The 27,174-nt window shown below is 45.0% G+C and overlaps 1 protein-coding gene across 6 annotated transcripts in view; it reads left to right on the top strand.

Moving 5' to 3' along the window:
• Position 1: 1 nt before the first annotated feature.
• The window catches only part of LOC129862663 (SRSF protein kinase 2-like), a 64,647-nt gene continuing 37,474 nt past the window's right edge, over positions 2-27,174 (top strand). For 3 of the 6 annotated variants that reach the window (XM_055934537.1, XM_055934542.1, XM_055934543.1), the window contains exons 1-2: positions 3-117; positions 344-410. In XM_055934537.1, the coding sequence (XP_055790512.1) occupies positions 102-117; positions 344-410 (83 nt within the window). In that variant the 5' untranslated portion in view covers positions 3-101. Of the gene's footprint in view, positions 118-343; positions 411-20,359; positions 21,224-27,174 lie in introns of those variants that run through there. The other 3 variants (XM_055934538.1, XM_055934541.1, XM_055934540.1) reach the window with 3 other exon arrangements.

Here is a 27,174-nt window from a genome sequence, read left to right on the forward strand (position 1 = left end):
CAGAGGGAGTGCGCGTTCTCTGGAGGGAAGGCTGGATAGCGAGAGATCCCGGCTTCTGGCGCTGAGCTGCGGCTGCTGCTGAGGGGAAGGAGGAAAACATCATGAGCTCCAGGAAAGGTATGGAAATCTCTTTTATTCTTCAAATATTCTGCATCCTGGACAGCATCTGTAGGTTTTGGTTAGAAGTGGTGAAATGACGCCTGTGAGGGGTTTTCAACCTTTTAGGTAAACGATGCTTGGACCGGCCAGTTATAGCTCGAGACTAATGTGCTGTTCTTTCTCCCTGTCCCCCACTCTCACTCCGTGCTCGGACCTCGGTCCTACCTCTGCATACATCTCTTAGTGATGGCCATCCAGGCCCGAAAGAGAAGGCCGAAGGGGAAAAAAGACAAGGCAGTCCACGGAAAGAGGTAAGCAGGGCGGCGGTCGGGGAGAGGAGTGTACTTGGAGTGTTGGTTGTGCAGTGCTGTGCAGTGCTGTGCTCGTTTGTTGTGTTTTGTTTCAGTGATAGCGGTTATAAGGCTTCCCATACAACGTCAGCCAGACGGCTGTCACTGTTGACAGTGTCTGGCCGAGTGGCTGGTGTGAAGGCGACATATGGGGGAGAGTCTGTTTTTGCGCACCTATGGCACAACGTACACACACACAGGCATACTGCGATGGTGCTGGCGGGAATTGGAACTCTGCCTGGCCTCTGCGGCTCGGGTCCATCTCTTCTGGGCGGTCCAACTGTGTTGGAAGTTGTCATTGGCAACGTCTCTCGGGCCGGTGTGTGTGGTTACGTCGATTAATATCATATATCATACCCGGAGTGGAGTCTTGCCCATATAGGATATGAATTGCATGCTGAAGTTGTAGATCGCAATAAATGACCAATGACTGTCTCTCTTGTCTGTGTACTTGTTAAATGCTGAAGGCGTCTTGGTATCGGCTGCATCAGCTGGGGCTGAGAGCCGTGACTTGGTTGGGGGTTGCAAATAAGATCTGACAGGTGTGACAGGCTTCCTTAGCCTCATTGCAGTAATGAAAGAATAAACACCCGGAATGAAAAGCCTCGTCGGTTTATAGGCGCTATTTGTGAATCGCACTGGGTCTGTGGCTGCTATATGACGTAACAGTACCTATACAGAGTGTGTATAGAGGGACTTATACTAGAGTGAATGAGATCTCGGTGAATTTTGGGTGTGCGAGTGCTGTATTTTGCATGGCGCATGAGCCGGTTATGACGGAGTGCAGTGTTGGTGTGCGCGCCGCGGCGCAGTGGCTCTGTAAAGTGCATGCGAATTGGTCTGGAGAGAGAGGAGCCGACTTCATGGCATGATGCTATTGGACCGACGTCACCTGTGTAGTCACAGCATCAATTAGGTGATACCATACCAAGGTTCTGCCCACACGCGCTCAGCTATGGAAGGTGCTGGAATGGTCTATCTGTTGCTTCAGGATACGTTCACCAAATTATATCACGTCACTCACAAACGTGTCAAATATACATTTATTTAAGCTCAGTGTCTTTTGTTGTTGTTGCCATTAATTGAACGATGTTGGAAATGTATCTTATTATCACGCAGCTAATAATGGATGTATAACAATGTGTCAATTTCAGTTGATTCAAATGGGGGATATTGACATCATGTGACTTGAAATTGCTCTGATATAGAAATTGACAAATGCAACTGTAACATCCTTTATCTTTCTGGCCTTTACCACCTTCAAAGGTCAAAGCTATGTGTTTGTTAAAGGCCCATGCTTGGCTGCTGCTGTGAACAATCTCTCTGTAGAGACATGCTTTGAGCTGGAGTGGAAACCACAACAAGAACACCCACAGCAGGTTCTCAGATGACATCTTAGCAATAGTCTGTCAACAAGTTGGCCTTCCTGTCCATTCATTGTCGTGTGTGTGTTTGCACGTCCACATGAGCGTATGAGCATATGCGTGCCCACGTGTGTGTGTGCTGTTTTGTGTATGGTTAGGCCCTTCAGGAGACGTAAGTCTACCTGTCTATTGCTACAGACAGGAGGCTCATCTCGACCTACAGTAGAGGAAATTAAATGTAACTTTTTTCTATTTCGGCACGTCCAACTTTTCATCCAACTTTTGCTTCTTTTATGGTGTACAGTCAGTCAGTGGTCTAAGGCACTGCATCGCAGGGCTAGCTGTGCCACTAGAGATTCTGAGTTCGAGTCCAGGCTCTGTCGCAGCCGGCCCCTGACTGGGAGACCCATGGGGCAGCGCACAATTGGCCCAGCGTCGTCCAGGTTAGGGGAGGGTTTGGCCGGCAGGGATGTCCTTGTCCCATCACGCACTAGCGACTCCTGTGGCGGGCCGGGCGTAGTGCGCGCTGACACAGTCGCCAGGTGCACAGTGTTTCCTCCGACACGTTGGTGCAGCTAGCTTCCGGGTTAAGTGGGCATTGTGTCAAGAAGCAGTGCGGCTTGGTTTGGTCGTGATTCGGGAGGACGCACGGCTCTCGACCTTCGCCTCTCCCGAGTCCATACGGGAGTTGCAGCGATGAGACAATACTGTAACTACCAATTGGATACCACAAAATTGGGGTGAAAAAAGGTTTAAAGTAACAACAAAAAAACTTAGGAATGTGATCCTATCACTCTTTCACCAGCTCACGCATAAGAACACAGGCTAAATACTCACACTTATCTGTCTGTCTGGGGACTGAGCCTTCCTCCTCCCTCATGTGGTACCCTTCCTTCAGGCTCATCCTGACATGACCCTCCAGCATGGCAATGCCACCACCCATACTGCTCGTTCTGTACGTGATTTCCTGCAAGACAGGAATGTCAGTGTTCTGCCACGGCCAGCGAAGAGCCCGGATCTCAATCCCATTGAGCACGTCTGGGACCTGTTGGATCGGAGGGTGAGGGCTCGGGCTATTTAAACATGTAAAGTTTGCTGAAAAATAAACACAGTTGACAGTGAGAGGACGTTTCTTTTTTTCCTGAGTTTCTGTTGCTAGTTTGTGTTTTAAAATGTTGGACTTTTTAAATACATAATCAGGTAGATTTGTAGGTAAACACATTGAAATGAATGATGGCTAAACCTCTGACCGTCCTAGAGTTATCGTTCTTGATTACTCAGTCATCTCAATTTGGAGTTTATTCATTTTGCTGGCATTACTTCAGAACCACAAGAGCAGGGGTGTCAAACACACAGCTCACAAACTCAATCTTCTTTAAAATAACCAAAACCAAATTGAAATTGTGCAGTGATGATAATGGACCTACATCCATACAGTTTCCGGACTGTGTCCAGTTCACTAATAATCACTTAAATGAAAGCTAGACAGTCAGGGAGCATCAAATTCCAAAAACTAGGACTATTTTTTGGCACTTTTTGTCAGCGAGGATATTTAACCAATTTTCAACCTTGTTGAAGACCGGATGTGGCCCCCGGGGGAAAATTAGTTTGGCAACCCTGCACTAGAGTTTCAATAACATTATCATAACTCTGTATGTACCACTGCTCCCATCTTCAATCAGCTGGCGAAAGGCAAGACGAAAATCAATGCAGTTTACAATGCAATCTACATTACAGCAATACACAGAGAGCAGATTTATACACACACACTGGGCGTTGTTAGTGATATCCTATAGAAACTCCAGCCTCAGCGCTAACAGTGAGGGTTGTATAGATCTGCTCTCTGTCTATTGCTGTAATGTAGATCCCTGTATGAGCCAATGCAGTCTGAATAATGTTGCGACACATTGCATTGTAAACTGCATTGATTTTTGTCTTGCCTTTCGCCAGCTGATTGAAGATGTGAGCAGCCTGGCGAACAGGACTGTGTGTGGTTCAGTAGAGTGAGGCAGCCAGGTAGCAGAATGTTCTCAGGAATTCAAACCAACATTTTCTTCTGTAGTAGCTGGTTACTGTTGCTCCAGCTCTCAACTCCCATCAGGCCCCAAATTTGAGAGACCTTTTGCAAATATGACAAATTATTTAAGCCTAATTATGATTATAGTTTGGAGTTCAGTCAAATATATAAATGCTATGTATAAATGCTAGCATTGCTATGTTGTGGTGGTTCTTCAATGGAAGTCAGAGGACTAGGTACAGGCGTCAAGGTTGTCAGAGCTCAGACCTCAGCTGACTTAATGAATTCATTGAATTGATTCCCAGAGGGGATCACTTAGTGATGGTGAAGAGCCAATACACCAGACCAGACCTGGCTAGCTCTACTGAATGGACATCACTTACCTGGTGTTTAGATGCCCTTGTTTACCTGTTTGTTTGTGTGTATCTCAAATTCTCAATACTAGCGATGAGGGTGGTACCATATAGGCCTTATCAGAATGTCTCTGGTGGAGCAGATAGCCACAGCCTAGCAGAGTACACCATATGAGCCTCATGCACTGTAATTCAGTGGAGAGGGAGGGAGGGACTGCCTGTCCCTGGACAGCAGTGGAGGAGACAGCGGAGGAAGGAGAGGGAGAGTTAAGCGGAAGGGAGAGAGGAATTGGGTGTCAGAGTAGTCTGTGCCGTATCGGACTCAGGATGACGTGCACATAGATCACACTTCTGTCTATGCGTGTTCCTGTGTTTGAGTGTGTGTATTCGTGTGGTTGTAGGTGCGGCCATGTTTTTCCACTGCTGCAAAATGTGTCATGAGAAGTCAAACCTGCAGGACAGCAATATGCACCAGTTCCCCTTCTGGTCTGGAGAAACAGCTGTAACAAGGCTGTGTTTGTGTTGAATTCAGTCAGGACCATGAAGGTGCTAAAACAAAGCCCATAATCCACACACACCCACTCCCTTCCATGCTTGTTTGGGTAACATGACATTTATAGTAAGCACAAGTAAGCCTACTCTGGTAGTTAAGAGCAACTCTCAAAACAAAACTTTCTGATGGGTGCCACTTAACACGAATCCTTAGTCATGTCATGACGCTGTTATTAATTAGCGTGACAGGCAGTTAGCTAACCACATAAACCATCGCAGACAGACCATTTCCAATACAGACCATTTCAAGTAAGTAGTCATGAGGAAATATCAGTTGTTATTACTGTTTGACGTCTGTTAGCTCACACTGATGACTGTATAACGATTGGGTAGGCTATATGAAAGCTGTATGCTAATAGTGAGGAAACATCTGTTTTGTAGTGTGCAGCGTATATAGAATACCTAAGCTATCGCTCTCACACAGATATTGACGATAAGGTCCCAGTGTGTGTTATGCTCTTGCTCTGGGTTCTCCCAGGGAGGACACGGTAAAGGAGTAGGGCTGATTGACTGGAAGCTAATTGAATGAAGAAGTAGGCCATTGCACCACCAATGGATTAGGTACCAGGAGTGTTTTAGGTAGACCTATCAGTATTTCATTGTAGCGTGCTGAAGAGGATCTGCCTATTCTACACTTAGCTTGAAGTGATTTTGCATTGATTTAGGCATGATTATTTGGAGCATGTTAAAGGGGTTCTCCAGCTCATATCGCTTTCTAATTAATAATTATAATGGTCAACTGTAAAAGTAGACTAACCCATATTTGGCTGATTATCAGGATCCACAGATCCACAGATTACTGCCAAATCCATAAAATAAGGAAGGCCCGAAAATAACTTCTGAACATCAGAAAAGCAATTACTCACAGCGGACTGGCAGAAACTTTTTCCTTTAACGAGTCCGACGAGAAGGATATCCTGCTTTCACTGGAACAGGCCCAGATCTACGCCTTTTGCATGAAGAAAAGACGGTGGAAGATGCAGATCGGTGGAAGCTGCAGATCGGGCAGCCTTCTGAGAATCCGGAGGCAAGCGTGTAAACTCCCACTGCCTTCCATTCTTCTTGCTAACGTGCAATCATTGGAAAATAAAATTAAGATTATCCTACCAACAAGACATTATAAACTGTAACATCTTATGTTTCACCGAGACGTGGCTGAACGAAGATACGAACAATATAGAGCTAGCGGGATTTTCCATGTACCGGCAGAACAGAGATGCTATCTCTGGTAAGACAAGGGGTGGGGGTGTGTGTCTTTTTGTTAATAACAGCTGGTGTGCAATGTCAAATATTAAAGAAGTCTCAAGATATTGCTCGCCTGAGGTAGTGTCGTCTACAGCTTAAGGCACTCTATCTGCCAAGAGAGTTCTCATCTGTATTATTCGTAGCCGTCTATTTACCACCACAGAATGAAGCTGGCACTAAGACCGCTCTCAACCAACTCTATAAGGCCATAAGCAAAGAAGAAAATGCTCACCCAGAAGCGGCACTCCTAGTGGCTGGGGACTTTAATGCAGGCAAACTTAAATCAGTTTTACCAAATTTTTACATGTGCAACCAGGGGGGGGGGGAATCCTAGACCACCTTTACTCCACACACAGAGATGCATACAAAGCTCTCCCTCGCCCTCCATTTGGCAAATCTGACCCTAATTCTATCCTCCTGATTCCTGCTTACAAGCAAAAACTAAAGCAGAAAGTACCAGTGACTCGGTCAATACGGAAGTGGTCAGATGACACGGATGCTACACTACAGGACTGTTTCGCTAGCGCAGACTGGAATATGTTCCGGGATTCATCCAATGGCATTGAGGAATCCAGCACCTCAGTCATCGGCTTCATCAATAAGTGCATCGATGAGGTCGTCCCCACAGTGACTGTACGTACATATCCCAACCAGAAGCCATGGATTACAGGCAACATCCGCATCGAGCTAAAGGCTAGAGCTTCCGCTTTCAAGGAGCGGGAGACTAATCCGGACGCTTATAAGAAATCCCGCTATGCCCTCAGACCATCAAACAAGCAAAGTGTCAATACAGGATTAAGATTGAATCCTACTACACCAGCTCTGATGCTCGTCGGATGTGGCAGGGCTTAAACTATTACCGTCTACAAAGGGAAACCCAGATGCGAGCTGCCCAGTGATGCGAACCTACCAGACGAGCTAAATGCCTTCTATGCTCGCTTAGAGGAAAGCAACACTGAAGCATGCACGAGAGCACCAGCTGTTCTGGATGACTGTGTGATAATGCTCTCGGTAGCTGATGTGAACAAAACCTTTAAACAGGTCAACATTCACAAAGCCACTGGGCCAAACGGATTACCAGGACGTGTACTCAAAGCATGCGCGGACCAACTGTCAAGTGTCTTCACTGACATTTTCATCCTCTCCCTGACCAAGTCTGTAATACCTACATGTTTCAAGCAGACCACCATAGTCCCTGTGCCCAAGGAAGCGAAGGTAACCTGCCTAAATGATTACCGCCCCATGGCACTCACATCGGTAGCCATGAAGTGCTATGAAAGGCTGGTCATGGCTCACATCACCAACATCCCCCCGGACACCCTAGACCCACTCCAATTCGCATACCACCCCAACAGATCCACAGATGACGCAATCTCAATCACACTCCACACTGCCCTTTCTCGCCTGGACAAAAGGAACACCTATGTGAGAATGCTGTTCATTGACTATAACTCAGCATTCAACACCATAGTGCCCATGAAGCTCATCACTAAGCTAAGAACCCTGGGACTGAACACCTCCCTCAGCAACTGGATCCTGGACTTCCTGACGGGCCGCCACCCAGGTGGTAAGAGTAGGCGACAACATGTCTGCCACGCTGATCCTTAACACTAGGGCCCCTCAGGGGTGTGCACTTAGTCCCCTCCTGTATTCCCTGTTCACCCATGACTGCGTGGCCAAACATGACTCCAACACCATCATTACGTTTGCTGACGACACACAGTGGTAGGCCTGATCACCGACAACGATCAGACAGCCTATAGGGAGGAGGTCAGAGAACTGACAGTGTTGTGCCAGGACAACAACTTCTCCCTCAATGTGAGCAAGACAATGGAGCTGATCGTGGACTACAGGAAAAGGTGGGCCAAACAGGTCCCCATTAACATCAACGGGGCTGTAGTGGAGCGAGTCGAGAGTTTGGTTGGGTGTCCACATCACCAACGAACTATCATGGTCCAAACATACAGTCGTGAAGAGGGCACGACAAAATCTTTTCCCCCTCAGGAGACTGAAAAGATTTGGCATGGGTCTCTAGATCGTCAAAAGGTTCTACAGCTGCACCATCGAGAGCATCCTGACCGGTTGCATCACCGCATCACCGCAACTGCTCGACATCTGACCGTAAGGCGCTACAGAGGGTAGTGCGAATGGCCCAGCACATCACTGGGGCCAAGCTTCCTGCTATCCAGGACCTATATAAAATTGCCACCGGACAATTTACATTGACCCCCCCCCCTCCCTTTTGTACACTGCTGCTACTCACTGTTTGTTTGTTATCTATGCATAGTCACTTCGCCCCCACCTACATGTACAGATTACCTCAACTAGCCTGTACCCCCGCACACTGACTCGGTACCGGTGCCCCCTGTATATAGCCTCGTTGTTTTTATCGTGTTACTTTTTATTATTTAATTTAATTTTAGTCTATTTGGAAAATATTTCTTCTTCTTGAACTGCACTGTTGGTTAAGGGCTTGTAAGTAAGCATTTCACGGTAATGTCTACACTTGTTGTATTCGGCGCATGTGACAAAGTTTGATTTGATTTGTTTGAACTAAATCTACCCTATCCATTTAATCCATATTAAGGCCTACTGATTAGGACTGGCACGATGTTCTCCTCAGAACTTGGTGATGGGTTCTGAGAAATGTTTTGATATACTGTATTTGGTTCTTGGTAAGACCAGACAGGATTCCGGCACTGTAAAACTATTGCGATGAGACACAAGTATCATCATGCATGGGTGAATAAGATGTTGTACTGGAGGTTTAACCTACATTTCATCTGCCTGTGTGTCTCTCAAAACATCTATGAGCTGCAGTCCAGTTCCAGCCAGGGCCAGACAGGCCAGACCATCGAGGCAAAAGCGAGGCATTAGAGCATTTCATTCTGTGTTCATATTTACTCATGGAGGATCACAGTGCCAGTGAGGGCAAAGAACCTAAAAATCCTCTCTCGGCTGCCCCTTGCTGGTGATTAAAGGTGACGCAGTGTGAGTCTGTTGGAAAATGTGGAAAGGGGGTATGATAATTGTGTTCATTTAGTTGACCAGGCCCCCGAATGTACCCCTCCCCATAGCACAGTTGTTTTCTCCCTTTTATATTGTTTAATATAGGTACATTTTGTCTTCCAATCTTCTCAGTTTATCCTCCTTTCTTTTATAAGTGAAGCCCCATATCTGATCATGAGTTTCTGATATTCTGAGAAGAGCTGGAAATAGAAAATGCCTAAGGCTTGTGTGTGATAAAAAGAACAATAGATGTGTCTCATACACTGTGTGATCAGAACCAAGGCGTCTGCCAACTACCCAGGCATAGTGAGGGAAGTGTTGTGTTATGTGTAGTCCTGTACGGGCATATCTGACCTAGTCAGTGGGCTAGTGTTACACTCTCCTCTCCACTAATACTTGTTTTTTTTTGTGGTACTTTTTACCCATTTTTCTCCCCAAATGGTAGTTACAGTCTTGTCCCATCGCTGCAACTACGGACTTGGGAGAGGTGAAAGTCGAGAGCCATGCGTCCTCCGAAACACGACCCAGCCAATCCGCACTGCTTCTTGACACACTGCTCGCTTAACCCGGAAGCCAGCCGCACCAATGTGCCGGAGGAAACAGCGTCATGCTGGTGACCGAAGTCAGCTTGCAGGCACTCGGCCCGCCACAAGGAGTCGCTAGAGCACGATGGGACAAGGAAATCCTGGCCGGCCAACCCTCCCCTAACCCGGACCACGCTGGGCCAATTGTGCTCCGCCTTATGTGTCTCCCGGTCACAGCCGGTAGTGACACAGCCTGGGATTGAACCCGGGTCTGTAGTGACTGCAATGCAGTGCCTTAGAATGATGCGCCACTCGGGAGTCCCTCCACTAATCATTTTATCATATACACATGTGCACACGTGTGTGTGTGATTGTGTGGGCAGGTGTGTGTTCTTATTCCATTCAGATATTAACCAGCAGCTAAGCCTACCTGCCAATAATACTATTCATGGGTGTCTCTCCTCTATTTGGCTCAAATAACCTGACCTAACCTGATTAGCTGCGAAAGTGGTAGGCCACACAAGCTCACAGAATGGGACTGCAGAGTGCTGAAATGGGTGGGACATAAAAATCGTCTGTCCTTGGTTGCAACACTCACTACCGAGTTCCAAACTGCCTCTGGAAGCAACGTCAGCACAATAACTGTTTGTCCGGAGCTTCATGAAATAGGTTTCCATGGCCGAGCAGCCGCACACAAGCCTAAGATCACCATGCGCAATGCCAAGCGTTGGCTGGAGTGGTGTAAAGCTCGCCACTATTGGACTCTGGAGCAGTGAAAACGCTTCACCATCTGGCAGTCCGACAGACAAATCTGGGTTTGGCGGATGCCAGGAGAACACTACCTGCCCGAATGCATAGTGCCGACTGTAAAGTTTGGTGGGTAAATAATGGTCTGGGGCTGTTTTTATGGTTCGGTCTAGGCCCCTTAGTTCCAGTGAAGAGAAATCTTAACGCTACAGCATACAATGACATTCTAGATGATTCTGTGCTTCCAACTTTGTGGCAACAGTTTGGGGAAGGCTCTTTCCTGTTTCAACATGATAATGCCCCTGTGCACAAAGCGAGTTTCAGAAATGGTTTGTCGAGGTAGGTGTGGAAGAACTTGACTGGCCTGTACAGAGCCCAGACCTCAACCCCATCAAACACCTTTGGGATGAATTGGAAAGCTGACTGCGAGCCAGGCTTAATCGCCCACGATCAGTGCCCGACCTCACTAATGCTCTTGTGGCTGAATGGAAGTCCCTGCAGCAATGTTCCAACATCTAGTGGAAAGCCTTCCCAGAAAAGTGGAGTCTGTTACAGCAGCAAAGGGGGGAACAGCTCCATTTTAATGCCCATGATTTTGGAATAAGATGTTCGATGAACAGTGTCCACATACTTTTGTCTATGTAGTGTATTACTAAGGCTATTGTAGTGAATGAAATTCTTAAGGTTAGGGGAAGGGTTAGCTAAAAGGGTTAAGGTTAACGTTAGGCCTGCCTACTGTGTGATTGGACCCTAACCAGACTGGGGGAGGAGGTTTATTCATCTCATTATCTGTCGGCGCTAATCCAGAGCTGTGTGTGTACAGCCACGCAGACAGTTCACACCATAAACACTCCCTCTACAGTGTGTTTACAATGGCAGCTCCGTTGCCATTGTAAACACACTGTAATCTCTATCCCGTCAGTGGTTCTGGCTGAGCCTTCTCAGCCACACACACACACATGGTGAGATGAGCTGCCCCAAACATACCCTTCCAGCCAGAATGACGCAGACAAGTCTGTATGCATACGACATCCACAATAGCACTGTAAAAAAAAGCCAACGAAACCAATGTTAATCACCATTATTCTGTGAGTTAGGTGGGAAAGAAATTGAGCTAATGTGTGAATGTTAAAACTGCATTGTTGGTTAAGGGCTTGTAAGTAAGCATTTCACTGTAAGGTCTACTACACCTGTTGTATTCGGGGCATGTGCCAAATAAAATTGAATGTGATTTGTTGAGTTCAGTGAGCTGAATGTATAAAAACTTGTTTAGTCAAATTACAAATTCAAGTTTGCCTTTGGAAGGCAACATTGTATGTTGGTTCAGCTATATTCCCAAATCTTGAGCAAACTACATAATCATTTTGCAGCTGGTTGCCTTACAATTGACTCTTCGCTAAGCCCCGACCTAGAAGTTTGGGCAACCAGTCGTAGCGCTCCAATTGATAGCAACTGTTGTCAAGTTCGACACTTCGGACAAGCCCATTGAGGTCATTCCAAAAAGTTTTCCTCCAAAAACAAATGGTTTAAATGGCTAAATAATTTAACAGTGCAACAGGGGTACTTGCTAAAGTGATTCCTGAAATGCAGACGCTATTGGAGTATTTGTAGAATCTGAAATTATACTTTTGTTACACTGTTTGCTAGCTCAGCTCTGACTCCCACCGAACGCTAGCTAGCTATCCCATCAAATTGACTTGTTGCAGATAAAAGGCTGTGTGCGATTACATAGTGCACATGCAAATCATTTTTGCTGTTAAATTCCCATATACCGTCAAAAAAATACAATTGAAATGGGTTTCCATCCTTCAACTCTAATGGTTTTATATATTTTTAAATTTCATGATATGGTCTTGCATGTTCGCTCTAGCCAACAGTTCAAAGTATCAGATACATTGCGGGTATAGCCTACTAAATTATATAATAATATTATTAGGGACAAAAGATCGAGATTATTTTTATTTGACAAAAGGCAGCCAAGCATCAATTATTATGCCACCAGAATAAGACCCTTGATATTTATAGGAAATGAGTATCAAGCTCATCATCACCGTGCACTTTCACCACCCTGTGAAGGTCATCACAACATATTTTATCTGTAGCCTAATACACTACATGCTTTCCTGAGACGTAGAGGGAGGACCACACACCATATTATAGCATGATTTCAAGTTTACTTCGATATGATAGTTATTATATCAATATTTGAGCATAAATGCGTTTCACCACCATTTCTCGTATAATTAATTTGACCTTGTCAAGTGTACTTTGTTTTGTCAACATTTGGCAAGTGTACTGTCGTGAAATGTTTTATCTGACATGTACTTTACTCACATAAAAAGGTTGGATGGAAACCTGGTTAATGTCACACTCTTCTGACTTGCCAGTTAGGCTCATTTCATTATTCCCATATTTAACAAGGGTACATTGGTCACAGCTGGTTATATGAATATGACAGATGGAAAGCTTGCCTACTTCCTTTGGCAGGGGCATTAATGTTAGTTGGAACACAGACCTCTCGTTGTTGTGTGCTGTGCCCCATGCAGCTTGTGGTAGTGCTGTTGTATGCACTTGCATCACCTGATCTCATAGACTAAACGTAACACAGTAAATGTAAATATGCAACTCTCAAAGTTAGTATGATATATTATGTTTGTATGGTTACATGAGACAGATGGTTACTTAATTAAGTAGGGTGGTTGGTCGGGGTGGGTGGGTGGGTGGGTGTATAACGCAAACGTCTATCAACCGGTTGGTCGGTCAGGGTGGGTGGGTGTATAACACAAATGTCTATCAACCCAAAGGTTGCGAGTTCAAATCTCATCACTGACAACTTTTGCATTTTAGCTAATTAGCAACTTTTCAACTACTTACTACTTTTTAACTACTTAGAATGTTAGCTAACCCCTCTCCTAACCCTAACCATTTTAGCTAACCCCTCTCCTAACCCTAACCTTAACTCTTTTAGCTAACCCCTCCTCTAATCCTAACCTTAACCCTTTTAGCTAACCCCTCTCCTAACCCTAACTTTAACCCTTTTAGCTTACCCTTCCCCTAACCTTAACCCTTCAACCTAACTCCTAAACTTAACCCTAAACCTTGACCTAGAGAATGTTAGCTAGCTAGCAATAGCCACCTAGACAGAATTCTTAACATATCATCATTTTGCAAGTTCGTACATATTGCAAATTTGTAACATATAAAATTAATTGTCATTCATAATATATCATACGGAATGGGTGATGGACATCCAAAAGTTAATACATACCATACAAAATGTAACATTTACTAAATGGAGTGTCTTGGATTTATGTACAAAATAACACGAAATGCTCTGAGACCATGTTGTCCTGTCATATTAAATGGAGTGTCTCGGATTTCCGTACAGAATAATACAAAATGCTCTGGGACCAGGTTGTTCTGCCTGTTACATTATGTAAGTCTTTCTGATTTAGCCTGTTTCCCTAACCCATTTCTGTTTTTATTTCTACCCAGTGCCTTGTATTGCTGCTTAAATGGTTTCTATTTGGTAAAAATAAAATTGTGTTCAATTTGACGCTCAGGCAGAGTGCAGTTCTCTCAGTGAACACCAGAGAGCTCTATCCCATCATCCAGTGAGATCCAGTTCTATGCTGTTGGTTGGGAACAGAGGCTTTGTGCAGGGCTTCCTCATTTCTAGTTCTACTAGTCCAAAACAAACATAAATTGCTTGTTGTTGTTGTTGTTGTGCATTGTGTGTATAATAACCACGATACTTAGTCATAGCTAAATAGAGCATAGCTGCTGTGCCTTATAGCAAGCCATGACATACACTGGGGGAAAAATCAAGGTTCTTAAATGGTTCTTCCTCAGCTCTCAAGGTTCTTTGGAGAACTCTTGCCCAATAAAGGACCTTTGAGTTAAGTGTGGGGTTCTTGACGAGGGAGCTACGCTCCTATTTTCTAGCATGCTCTATTGCAGGTTCATTTTTAGAATGATTTGTTTCAATATCTATGTTTCTGAATGTACATTGATTGATTAATTAATCTTATGCAACTCCAAAATATTTTTTACAAAAATCGAAACTATGGCAATCTGTTACTTTGACTTATTTCAACCCGTTACTGAAATGGTTGTTCCAGTTTGATATTTAAGGTAGTCTCATGTCTAAATCTTCCCAACCCTGGCAGTCATTCAGAATGTAGGTTGCGGGTGAATAAAAATGCTAAATGTCAGATAACCCAACTCTGGCTGGATTCCAATAGGAATTACACATCTCTTGGAACAGATTTCCAAAATGAAAACCATGTGCAGCTGATTTGCTGGTGTTTTTACGGTCTTTTATGTCCAACAATAAAATACGAATCAAATCACAGAGGTCAGAGTGAGTGGTGGGAGAGGTCAAAGGTCGTCGTCCTTCGTCCATCAATTAAACATACACCACTTAGCTAATGAGACTGCACACTGTCCCCAGCCCTCCCCACCTGCTTTGTGTGTGTGTGTGTGCGCGTGTGTGTGCCTGGTGGTGGGATTTGGGCATAGGCACACACACACAGTACTGCTGTCCTTAGTGCGTTTCCTAGTGTAATGAGGCACAGTAAGCTGATAAAGTGCCAGCTGCTTACCTGTCCTGTCTCTGGGGAAACCAGGTGCATTCAACACTGTTAAGGAATTAGGAAGATCTACTCTGTCAACTCAGTTTGGTGTGTGTGTGTGTGTGTGTGTGTGTGTGTGTGTGTGTGTGTGTGTGTGTGTGTGTGTGTGTGTGTGTGTGTGTGTGTGTGTGTGTGTGTGTGTGTGTGTGTGTGTGTGTGTGTGTGTGTGTGTGTGTGTGTGTGTGTGTGTGTGTGTCTCTGTGGCACTCTATCTGCTTACTGTGCCTCATTACACTAGGGAACACACTGCGGACAGCAGCAATGTGTAGAGCTGGACAATTAACAGAAAATATCTCAGGCATGTAGTTGATATCGTTCATTCGGATAAGTATCCTATACTAGAGAAATGTCAAGTTTGAAATGAAATGCATTCGCTGATGTGAGTGATTGTTAATCATATACCGGCAAAAAAATACAATTTAAATGGGTTTCCAACTGATGGCTACAATAATTTTTTTACCCGGTAAGTTGACTGAGAACACATGCTTGTTTACAGCAATGACCTGGGGAATAGTTACAGGGGATGAATGAGCCCATTGGAAGTTGGGGATGATTAGGTCGCCATGATGAGGGTCAGATTGGGATTCATGCCAGGACACCAGAGTTAACACCCCTACTCTTACGAGTAATGCCATGGGATCTTTAGTGACCACAGAGAGTCAGGAAACCTATTTAATGGGCCAACTGAAAGACGGGACCCTACACAGGGCAATGTCCCCCAGTCATGGTCCTGGGGCATTGGGATATTATTTAAAAAAATTGACCAGAGGAAAGAGTGCCTCCTACAGGCCCTCCAATACTATCTGGTCTCCCATCTAGGGACTGACCAGGACCAACCCTGCTTAGCTTCAGGAGTGGCATGCAGGGTGTTATGCTGCTGGCCGTCAAACTAGTTGTAGGAGTCGATTAAAGAATAATAGCCAAAACAACTGTGGTGCACATTCATGTTATAAAGTTATCGTTCTATCTATCATTATCGCATCAGTTCAGACAATTTGTTTTCTAACAGTGGTGGCAAAAGTAGGGAGAGGGCTGGTGGTTGCTCTTTGCTGCGGGGGGGGGGGGGGGGGGGGGGTCTGGACGTATGACCCCTGTGAGAGTATTTCTGTAGAATGAATGTGAGAAGGTCACGTCTGGTGACCATTTGTATGTGTCTGCGTGCAGTTTGAAGGAAGTTGAAGGTCGTTTCGCTAGTTCACAACTTCAAACTGCATGCAGAGACATAAACATGGTGTCCACGAGTTCATCTGACTCTGGGGAAGTAGAAAAAGGGCTTCACTGCTCAAATCTAAGAGACGAGCGCACAGCCACTGCTTGCTCCTCATCATCACCCTACAGTGCAGTGACGTACGTCAGTATATTTCAGATGGAGTCAACATCATTTACTTTTCATGCAATGTTAGAGTAGAAATACTTTTTTTTAGAGTCACCGGAAGTGACTTTCTCACAGTCGTTCAACAAAAAAATACTCTCCCGGGGAGATATGTAAATCATATTTTTAGGAGTGGCGGCAACGATTAAGCAGCATTGGCCCGCCGGTGCTCAATGAATATAGGGGTAACTGGTGTGTGTGTGTGCGTGTGCGTGAGTGAAAGGGATGGTGTTTGTTAGGAGTACATGGATATGAAGGCGCCTCTATATGGAGTTCTATAAGGATGACTGAAATTGACCCACTCAAGGCCAGATCTGGGCTGTCAGTCTATCAATCAATCTGTCTACTTTGCTAACATACACCCCGCCAGACATCAGCTGGTAGTAAGGCATGCTAGGGCACATAGTCAATCACAGAGAGGCATGTAAGGGTTTCCTAGGGAATATAGTCAATTACAGATCCCAAGATCTGCTCAAGTTCTCTTTTAAAAGGATGAGTTGTTGGTGATGTTATGCACTTGGACACAGTCCTGTTTGTGTGCCTGCATGCCTACAGTATGTGCTTGCAATTTCAATTTAAGGGCTTTATTGGCATGGGAAACATATGTTAACACTGCCAAAGCAAGTGAAGTAGATAATAAACAATAAAAAAGAACAATAAACATTACACAAAAGTTCCAAAAGAATAAAGACATTTCAAATGTCATATTATGTGCAAATAATTAAAGTACAAAAGGGAAGATAAATAAACATAAATATGGGTTGTATTTACAATGGTGTTTGTTCTTCACTGGTTGCCCTTTTCTTGTGGCAACAGGTCACAAATCTTGCTGCTGTGATGGCACACTGTGGTATTTCACCCAGTAGATATGGGAGTTTATCAACATTGGATTTGTTTTTTTGAATTCTTTGTGGGTCTGTGTAGTCTGAGGGAAATATGTGTCTCTAATATGGTCATATATTTGGCAGGAGGTTAGGAAGTGCAGCTCAGTTTCCACCTCATGTTGTGGGCAGTGTGCACATATTCCATCTTCTCTTGAGAGCCAGGTCTGCCTACGGTGGCCTTTCTCAATAGCAAGGCTATGCTCACTTAGTCTGTACATAGTCAAAGCTTTCCTTAAGTTTGGGTCAGTCACTGTGGTCAGGTATTCTGCCACTGTGTACTCTCTGTTTAGGGCCAAAAAAGCATTCGGATGGCCACAGAGCCCAACGACAGCAACACAATTAGACCCAACCAAATCATGAGAAAACAAAAATATAATTACTTCGCAATTACTAGTCCTTTCCAATGTGTCAAGTATTTATCTTTTTGTTTTCTTATGATTTGGTTGGGTCTAATTGTGTTGCTGTCCTGGGGCTCTGTGGGGTGTGTTGTGTTTGTGAACAGAGCCCCAGGACCAGCTTGCTTAGAGGACTCTTCTCCAGGTTCATCTCTCTGTAGGTGATGGCTTTGTTATGGAAGATTTGGGAATCGCTTCCTTTTAGGTGGTTGTAGATTTTAACGGCTCTTTTCTGGATTGTGATAATTAGCGGGTATCGGGCTTATTCTGCTCTGCATGCATTTTTTTATTTTTTTTACGATGTACACACAGGATATTTTTGCAGAATTCTCTATTTTGTTGTTTGTCCTATTTTGTGAATTCTTGGTTGGTGAGCGGACCCCAGACCTCACAATCATGAAGGGCAATGGGTTCTATAACTGATATGTATTTTTTGCCAGGTCCTAATTGGTATGTCTAATTTTATGTTCCTTTTGATGGCATAGAAGGCCCTTCTTGCCTCGTCTCAGATCGTTCACAGCTTTCTGGAAGTTGCCTGTGGCGCTGATGTTTAGGCCGATGTATGTATAGTTTTTTGTGTGCTCTAGGGCAACAGTGTAAATATGGAATTTGTATTTGTGGTCCTGGCAACTGGACCTTTCTTAGACACAATTTTTTTTGTCTTTGAGATTTACTGTCAGGGCCCAGGATCCGACAGAATCTGTGCAGAATATATAGGTGCTCTTGTAGGCCCTCATTGGTTGGGGACAGAAGCACCAGATCATCAACAAACAGTAGACATTTGACTTCAGATGTGTAGGGTGAGGCCGGGTGCTGCAGACTGTTCTAGTGAAGAGGGTGAGGCTTAAGCTGCATCCCTGTCTCACCTCACGGCCCTGTGGAAATACTTTTTTGTTTTGTTTCCAATTTTACTCCCTGTCTCTCTCTCTACTTCTCCCCATCTCTCTCCATCCCCATCTCTCTCTTCTTTCTTTCTTTCTCTTTCGCTCTCGCTCTCTTCTTCTCTTTCTCCCGCTTCTCCTCTCTCTCACTCTCTCTTCTTCTCTCTCTCACTCTCTCTTCTTCTCTCTCTCACTCTCTCTTCTTCTCTCTCTCACTCTCTCTTCTCTCTCTCTCACTCTCTCTTCTCTCTCTCACTCTCTCTTCTTCTCTCTCTCACTCTCTCTCTCCTCTGTCTCCCGCTTCTCCTCTCTCTATCTCTTCTCCTCTCTCTACCTCTCTCTCTCCTCAGTACCACCAGGCAGTGAGAGAAGTAGGCCGTTTAAAGATAGCTCCCGGCAGCCTCAATACTGGCTCCCAAAATACCACTGCTAGTGAGACTGATGTCCTCTCAGCTCCCCCTCTCTTATAGCCAAGAGACTGGTCCTCATCCTTATTTCTCTCATCCTTCTTTTTCTCGTCCCTGCTTTTCGCCACAGCTCCACCTAGAGCTTCAGTCCCTCTGAAAGACATGCAGAAAGGACATCCCGTGTGTGTGTGTGTGTGTGTGTGTGTGCGCGCGTGTGTGCACGTGCACATACTTTACTGGTGGGAAAGTGGGAATGTGCTTACGTGAATGATGTGTGAGGAGGCAGTCTTTAAAATGGGCGACAGGTCTTTAGTCTCAGTTCTTAGCCTCCTCTATGGAATTAGGCTCTACTAGGCTCTACTAGTAATACAGTGCGATGCTCAGCTATCAGGGTGCATGGTGACCTAGACTAGTGGTACCCCCCCCCCCCCTCGTTGGCCCACAGCCACAGAAAATGAGGACAATTGGACGGGTCACTCTCTTGTGTGCTTCATGTACTCCTTGTGATTTAGACTGTGCTGTGTTATACATGTGTTGTATTCTGTTTGCTGATTTATGGAGAGATGTGTGTGTGTGTGTGTGTGTGTGTGTGTGTGTGTGTGTGTGTGTGTGTGTGTGTGTGTGTGTGTGTGTGTGTGTGTGTGTGTGTGTGTGTGTGTGTGTGTGTGTGTGTGTGTGTGTGTGTGTGTGATTCTTATCTGAGCTTGTTTAATCCCACACTCACAGAGCCCCCCAGATATGGATCACATGTGGATTTTCCCATGAAGTCATCTGACCACCACAGAACGCTATCCTAGCTCCTGTGCTAATGCTAGAAACCCTGTTTCTCCCAGGGCTAATATACACTGGAACGCCAGTGTATGTCCTTTATCTGCAGCCTATGTTTCATTTGCTGTAAAGTACATGTGCATTATGCAATGGTTCTGCCTGACCCAAATGTTTTTGTAAAGCTTGAATACATTGGGCATGGAATGCATTCAGAAGCATGAGTGCGTGCCGTGGGTGTGCGTTTGTACAGACAGTACAGGCTCTTACCCGCGCAATTCCATTCCAAACGGAGGTTGATTAGTCGGTAACAGCAACCTCAGAATGCCCCCACGACAGACAGGCAGACAGACAGACAGACAGACAGACAGACAGACAGACAGACATTTAGGTCAAATTGAGGAAAGAGAGAGAGATGGGGGGAAGGACAGTAGAGAGAGGCCCCCCATCACGACCCACCCTCTGGCTACCTCTATGTGTTGTTCACTCATGGAGAAGTAGACCCATCTGCTGGAGAGGGTGGAGCGAATGTAGAAAGAAAAGAGAACACAAGCGCACGTTACAACCGTAGAGGCAGAGAAGACAGTGCTGGAAATGAATTGAAAGAGAGAAACGAGGACGGGGGAGAAGAGAAGGATGGAAGATAGAGAGGGGGGGAGTCAGATCTGTGCGGCGTTGCCCCGAGATACAGGATGTCGTAATAAGGCAGGGGGGATGGAGGGAGGGAGAGAGGGAAGGAGGGAGGGCCGGACCACACTGGGAGAGGGGGAGGAGAGATGGCCTCAAGGAGAAGTGGTTTCGTTTTCCGGTTGGTCCCAGCCCTCCCAACCCCCTCTCTCTGTGAGGCAGTGGTTTGTTCCAGCTCGCTCTGGGCTCTGTTGTTGTGCAGAGCTGCAGAAGGCCTGCTAGAGCCAGCTACTGCTGTTACAGATAGACAGAGAGAGAGAGACAGAGAGAGAGACAGAGAGAGAGAGAGAGAGAGAGAGAGACAGAGAGAGAGAAACACACAGAGAGAGACAGAGAGAGAGAGACACACAGAGAGAGAGACACAGAGAGAGAGAGACACTAAGAGACCGAGAGAGACAGAGACAAGGAGGAGGAGAGAGACAGACACACCGGATTGAGACTGGGAGCTTGTGTGTTCATTTCATCACCCATTTAAGAACCAACCAAGGAAGACAGAGGACGGCAGGAAGGAGATTGAAAAAACGTCAGCCTCTGAAAAAGCGAAAGTGAGAGAGGAAGGAAGGAAGGGAGGAAGGAAGGAAGCGGGGTCTGAGGAGGGGTGTCTGACATCGCTCGTCTCGCTTGACAGGCAGCAAGATTTCTGCTTAGCCAGCCCACATCTGCTTTTTTTTCCTTCTCCTCTTTCTTGGAGCGTTGTCCTCCATCCTTTCTTCTCCTCTGAGCAAGAGGGAAAGAGAGAGAGGAGGAGGAGGAGGGGAGGCAGCCCTCCCTCCCCCTTACACAGATACACAGCACAGAACGAAAGGAGAGAGGACGAAGCAGAGGAAACAGAGAGCCCGTTTTGTCGTTCCTTCCGTCTCTGTCGTCCCTCGGCGAGCGAGCGGCTAACAGGCACCGCTCATGTCCGTGAACTCTGAGAAATCCTCGTCCCCCGAAAGGTAACATGTCTCAATGCCTTCCCCACCCCCCACCCTCCCTCCATCTGTCTGCCTGTCTGTCTGCCTGCCTGTCTCCCGTCTTTCCGTCTGTCTGCCTGTCTGTCTCTCTGTTTGTCTGTCTCTCTGCCAAGCATTCTGTCTGGCCGACTGTCATTCCGTCTTCTCCTCCTCCAGAATCACCCCGTATCCTCCCCCTCTTCCCCTTCCCTCCCATCCTCCTTTCCTCTCCTTCACTATCCGTCTGTCTCCTCATCCATCCGTCTATCTGTCCATCCCGAGCCGCTCGTCGTCCACCGTTGTTTGTAGAGGGTGCAGTGTGCTGACACACAGAGGAGGAAAAAGGCGCAGTGGTCCACTGATGCATGCTGCTGTAGCTTTTCACACAGCCAGTCGGACGACACCAGCCCCCCCTGTCAAATTCTGTCTGTCTGTCTGTCTGTCTGTCTGTCTGGTTGGCTGGCTGGCTGGCTGCATGGCGCTGGCTGCTCCACAGCAGAGTGCCTGTCAAGATGTCAACAATAGCACAGCCACCAGCCCATCTCAGCAGGACAAAACAACCGGACGTCAGTCACCCAGCAGCACACCTCAAAACACGTAGAGAAAGAGAGAAAGACAAACATCCAAAAACAATTGCAGTTCGCCTGACGACCAGAGAGTTTGTAATGTTGTCAAAATGATTGCGTACTATATATTTTAGCATAACAACACAATCTCACTGCACAACAATCACACAACCATGACATAAACGGGCACGCTACAACAAACCAATAGACTATAACACAAAGTTGCAACCAACATCACAAGCAAATAACAGATATCCCAACACAAGAGAGCAACTGCAAATGAAACCAACACATCATAACATTAAACCAACACATCACAACATTAAACCAACACGTTGCAACGCAACATCACAAACCAACAGACATCACAACATCAAATCAACACAAACCAAGATGTCAAATCAACACATTACAACATTACAAACCAACATCAAACATCAAACTAACCAAAACAACATGATATTACACATCCCATCAAAGCATGCCGAAATGGGTCTAGTTTCGGACTAAAACACAGGAAGGAAGATATGTCCAGAACACAACATTATATAAATCTAGAATATGGGATCTGTGAGCGGTGAGGGGTGAGCCATGAGGTGAGGCCAGGCATCTGACTCGGTCATCACTGATGCCATGCCAAGTGTGAACGGGCAGAGCCGTCACGGCCCAGCCGCCAAGAGGCCTCTGCAGCGCCATTCCTCAGACTGGCACACACACACACACACACACATACACACTCTCATCTGCTGTGGAGTGGGCACGTGGACAGACAGGAGTGAATGGGCACAGATATAGAGGATTTGGTGATTAGGCAGTGAATGGGGGTTGTGTTGGCATAGAGAGAGAAGACTCTAGCTGGACACAGAGAAAGAGTAGATAGGAGGGATTGTGTCTGTACAGACACAGTCACAAAAAACACTTGAAGACTATAGAATGGAAACATACGGCTATTGATAGACAGACATACCCTGATAGAGTGAAGAGGATGTCTGGTCACACACACACACACACACACAGAATACCTCTGGACCCTGGGGGGGCAAAGTGGCTTGTCTGGTAATCCTGACTCAGGATAGACAATATATTATGGCTGGATGGCCTGGGATATCATTAATGCATGCATGTCTAATAGGACCGGGATGATACCAGTATCGCAATATTTGTTAGTATCATGGCAAGGAAACTAAATACGAAGCGGGTATAACTTCTTTAGGAAAACAGCCCTAATGTTGGAAACAAACACCAATATGTTGGCATCCAGAGTCTCAGTTGTTTATTTTCCAAGCTGTACCACACTCTATGTTTACCTACCATTTTTAAAGGACCAAAGAGTTTGTTCGGCTTTGTGTTTGAATTTTTCACATGGAAGAAATATTGCAATACGGGTATTGTCACAGCCCTAATGTCTAATACCTCTATTAGACACCTGCACTATGAATACATCACAGCTAATGAGCAAGTGGGTGGGATTGTATCTGGACAGCAGAGGATGATGATGATGAGAACATCAAGGATTAGCTGGAAATCCAGGTTGTCATGAATATGTTATTATGGTTCCATGTGAGTAGTATCAATACTAACGTGTGAGTAGTATCAATACTAACGTGTGAGTAGTATCAATACTAACCTGTGAGTAGTATCAATACTAATGTGTGAGTAAGATCGATACTAGCGTGTGAGTGGTATCAATACTAGCGTGTGCGTAGTATCAATACTAACATATAGGTAGTATCAATACCAACGTGTGAGTAGTATCAATACTAGCGTGTGAGTAGTATCAATACTAACGTGTGAGTAGTATCAATACTAACATGTGAGCAGTATCAATACTAACGTGTGAGTAGTATCAATACTAACGCGTGAGTAGTATCAATACTAACATGTGAGCAGTATCAATACTGACGTGTGAGTAGTATCAATACTAACGTGTGAGTAGTCTCAATACTAACGCGTGAGTAGTATCAATACTAACGCGTGAGTAGTATCAATACTAGCGTGTGAGTAGTATCAATACTAGCGTGTGAGTAGTATCAATACTAACGTGTGAGTAGTATCAATACTAACATGTGAGTAGTATCAATACGAGCGTGTGCATAGTATCAATACTAACATATGGGTAGTATCAATACTGACATGTGAGTAGTATCAATACTGGCGCGTGCGTAGTATCAATACTACCGCGTGGGTAGTATCAATACTAACGTGTGAGTAGTATCAATACTAGCGTGTGCGTAGTGTTAATACTGGTGTGTGCGTAGTATCGATACTAACGTGTGAGTAGTATCAATACTAACATATGGGTAATGGCAATGTCGACATATGAGTAGTATCAATACTAACATGTGAGTAGTATCGATGCTAACATTTGAGTAGTATCGATACTAACATATGAGTAGTATCAATGCCAACATATGAGTAGTAGCAATGCCAACATATGAGTAGTATCAATGCCAACATATGAGTAGCATCAATGCCAACATGGGAGTAGTAGCAATGCCAACATGGGAATAGTAGCAATACAAACACATATGAGTAGTATCAATGCCAACATATGAGTAGTATCAATGCCAACACATATGAGTAGTATCAATGCCAACATATGAGTAGCATCAATGCCAACATATGAGTAGTATGAATACCAACACATATGAGTAGAATCAATACCAACACATATGAGTAGTATCAATGCCAACGTATGAGTAGTATCAATACCAACACATATGAGTAGAATCAATACCAATACATATGAGTAGTATCAATGCCAACGTATGAGTAGTATCAATACCAACACATATGAGTAGTATCAATACCAATACATATGAGTAGTATCAATGCCAACGTATGAGTAGTATCAATACCAACACATATGAGTAGTATCAATACCAATACATATGAGTAGTATCAATGCCAACGTATGAGTAGTATCAATACCAACACATATGAGTAGTATCAATACCAATACATATGAGTAGTATCAATGCCAACGTATGAGTAGTATCAATACCAATACATATGAGTAGTATCAATGCCAACGTATGAGTAGTATCAATACCAACACATATGAGTAGTATCAATACCAATACATATGAGTAGTATCAATGCCAACGTATGAGTAGTATCAATACCAATACATATGAGTAGTATCAATGCCAACGTATGAGTAGTATCAATACCAACACATATGAGTAGTATCAATGCCAACGTATGTGAATAGCCTATTTTCAAGCATATCAGGGCTGATATACAGTACGAGAAGGCGTACAGAATGTTTTGGCCTATGTCATAAGAAAGCACTCAATGCCTATGCTTTAGGCCCATCAGTATCGGTGGGATATATGAGTAGTGGCATTTAATACGAGTTGATATATGAAAAGACCTATATTATGCCTAATTGCTTTATCAGTGACATACAACACAGAATGAGTATCTATGCTAATATACTTGCCACATACAGTTTACAAGTGTATTATGGCTAATATGTGAGAAGGTTTGTATTGGCTAATGTATTTGCATAAGAGGGGAGATTATTTAAAGTGCATCAGCAATAGGCCTATTCATTATTCGTCTGTGTTCTATTTCATCTCACCTGAGAGCAAGTGGAAATGGTTTATCTTGATATCTGTGTCAAATCACTGTATCGCTGTGTTTGGGGTATCAGTGCTGTATTTTTACAGTACCATCTGGACCCGAGGCACCGCACACACAGGTACACACATGTATGTACACGTGCACACACGCTCGCACACTCGCTCAGTTTGGTTGAGCTGAAAGGTGTTAGCCAATAATGAGTGAGCTGACTTGCTGAGACGCCAGCAGCGCTAGCAGCCTATCTTCTTCTGTTTGAATTAGGGGGGGATAGATAGAGGGGGGGGGGGGGGGGGTAGAGGGAGGGATGGAAGAAGTGGGGCAGGAGGAAAGCTGTGAGCGTAACGATTCTCTGTCTCTGACACGTTTCGTTTTAAAGCAGCAGGCAGATTTTGACGAGGACTATTGTATAAGATTGCACTCGAGGCATGGCGGGTGGGAGGTTGACATTACAATCAACTGATCCTGGGTCAGATCATTGCTTTTATCCCTGGTTATGATTAGTGCGGTGAACAGATAATCTGACATTAGATCTGTGGTTAGGGGGAACTACTACTGCACCTGGAGCCATGCCAGGGATGGATGATGGATGCAGCTGGGAAGGGAGGGATTGGGGGAGGGGTGTGTGTTTTGACATCTGAGAGTTTCAGTAGTAGTGCTGTTTGGTTGCAGTCTTTGTTGTATAAAATGGTGTTGTTTTAGTTCACACCTGAGCTGGGGTGTTGGCTGGTATGCTGTTCTACATGGATGGGGGTCAGGTGTTTGTCTGGACTGCAGTGCTTGGTTTGTTCTGTGCTTGTTTGTCATACGGAGAGAAGAAGGGGGGGGCAAGAGAAATAAAGGGAAGGAGACAGAGAGAGAAAGTGAAAGAGACAGAGAGGTGGAAATGGAGATACAGTCGAGATCTGTCTGCCGTTAGTGCCGTGGGTAACCTCATGGTGTTGGTCTGCTGGAGACACACCTGCAGCCTCTGTGAAAGGTTGTGTCAACTACTGGGCTCGCAAGGTGCATCCGGAAAGTTTTCCCCTGCACTTTTTCCACATTTTGTTGCGTTACAACACAATACTCCATAATGACAAAGCGAAAAGAGGTTTTTAGACATTTTTACACATTTTATTAAAAAAACTAAAAAAACAGAAACACCTTATTTACATAAGTATTCAGACCCTTTGCTATGAGACTCAAAATTGAGCTCAGCTGGATCCTGTTTCCATTGATCGTCCTTGAGATGTTTCTACAACTTGACTATAGAAGGTTCAACAGTTGACAGTGCATGTCAGAGCATAAACAAAGCTCCGAGACAGGATTGTGTTGAGGCACCAATCTGGGGAAAGATACCAAAACATGTCTGCAGCATTGTACATAGTGGCCTCCATCATTCTTAAATGGAAGAAGTTTGGAACCACCAAGACTCTTCCTAGAGCTGGCCTCGCGGCCAATCTGAGAAATCGGGGGAGAAAGGCCTTGGTCAGGGAGGTGACCAAGAACCCAATGGTCACTCTGAAAGAGCTCTAGAGTTCCTCTTTGGAGATGGGAGAACCTTCCAGAAGGACAACCATCTCTGCAGCACTCCACCAATCAGGCCTTTATGGTAGAGTGGCCAGACGGAAGCCACTCCTCAGTAAAGAGCACATGACAGCTCGCTTGGAGTCTGCCAAAATGGCAACTAAAGGACTCTTAGACCATGAGAAACAATGTTCTCTGGTCTGATGAAACCAAGATTGAACTCTTTGACCTGAATGCCAAGTGTCACATCTGGAAGAAACCTGGCACCATCCCTATGGTGAAGCATGGTGGTGGTAG

This window comes from Salvelinus fontinalis, chromosome 9 (genome assembly GCF_029448725.1).
Source record: "Salvelinus fontinalis isolate EN_2023a chromosome 9, ASM2944872v1, whole genome shotgun sequence".
Classification (NCBI taxonomy): Eukaryota; Metazoa; Chordata; class Actinopteri; order Salmoniformes; family Salmonidae; genus Salvelinus; species Salvelinus fontinalis.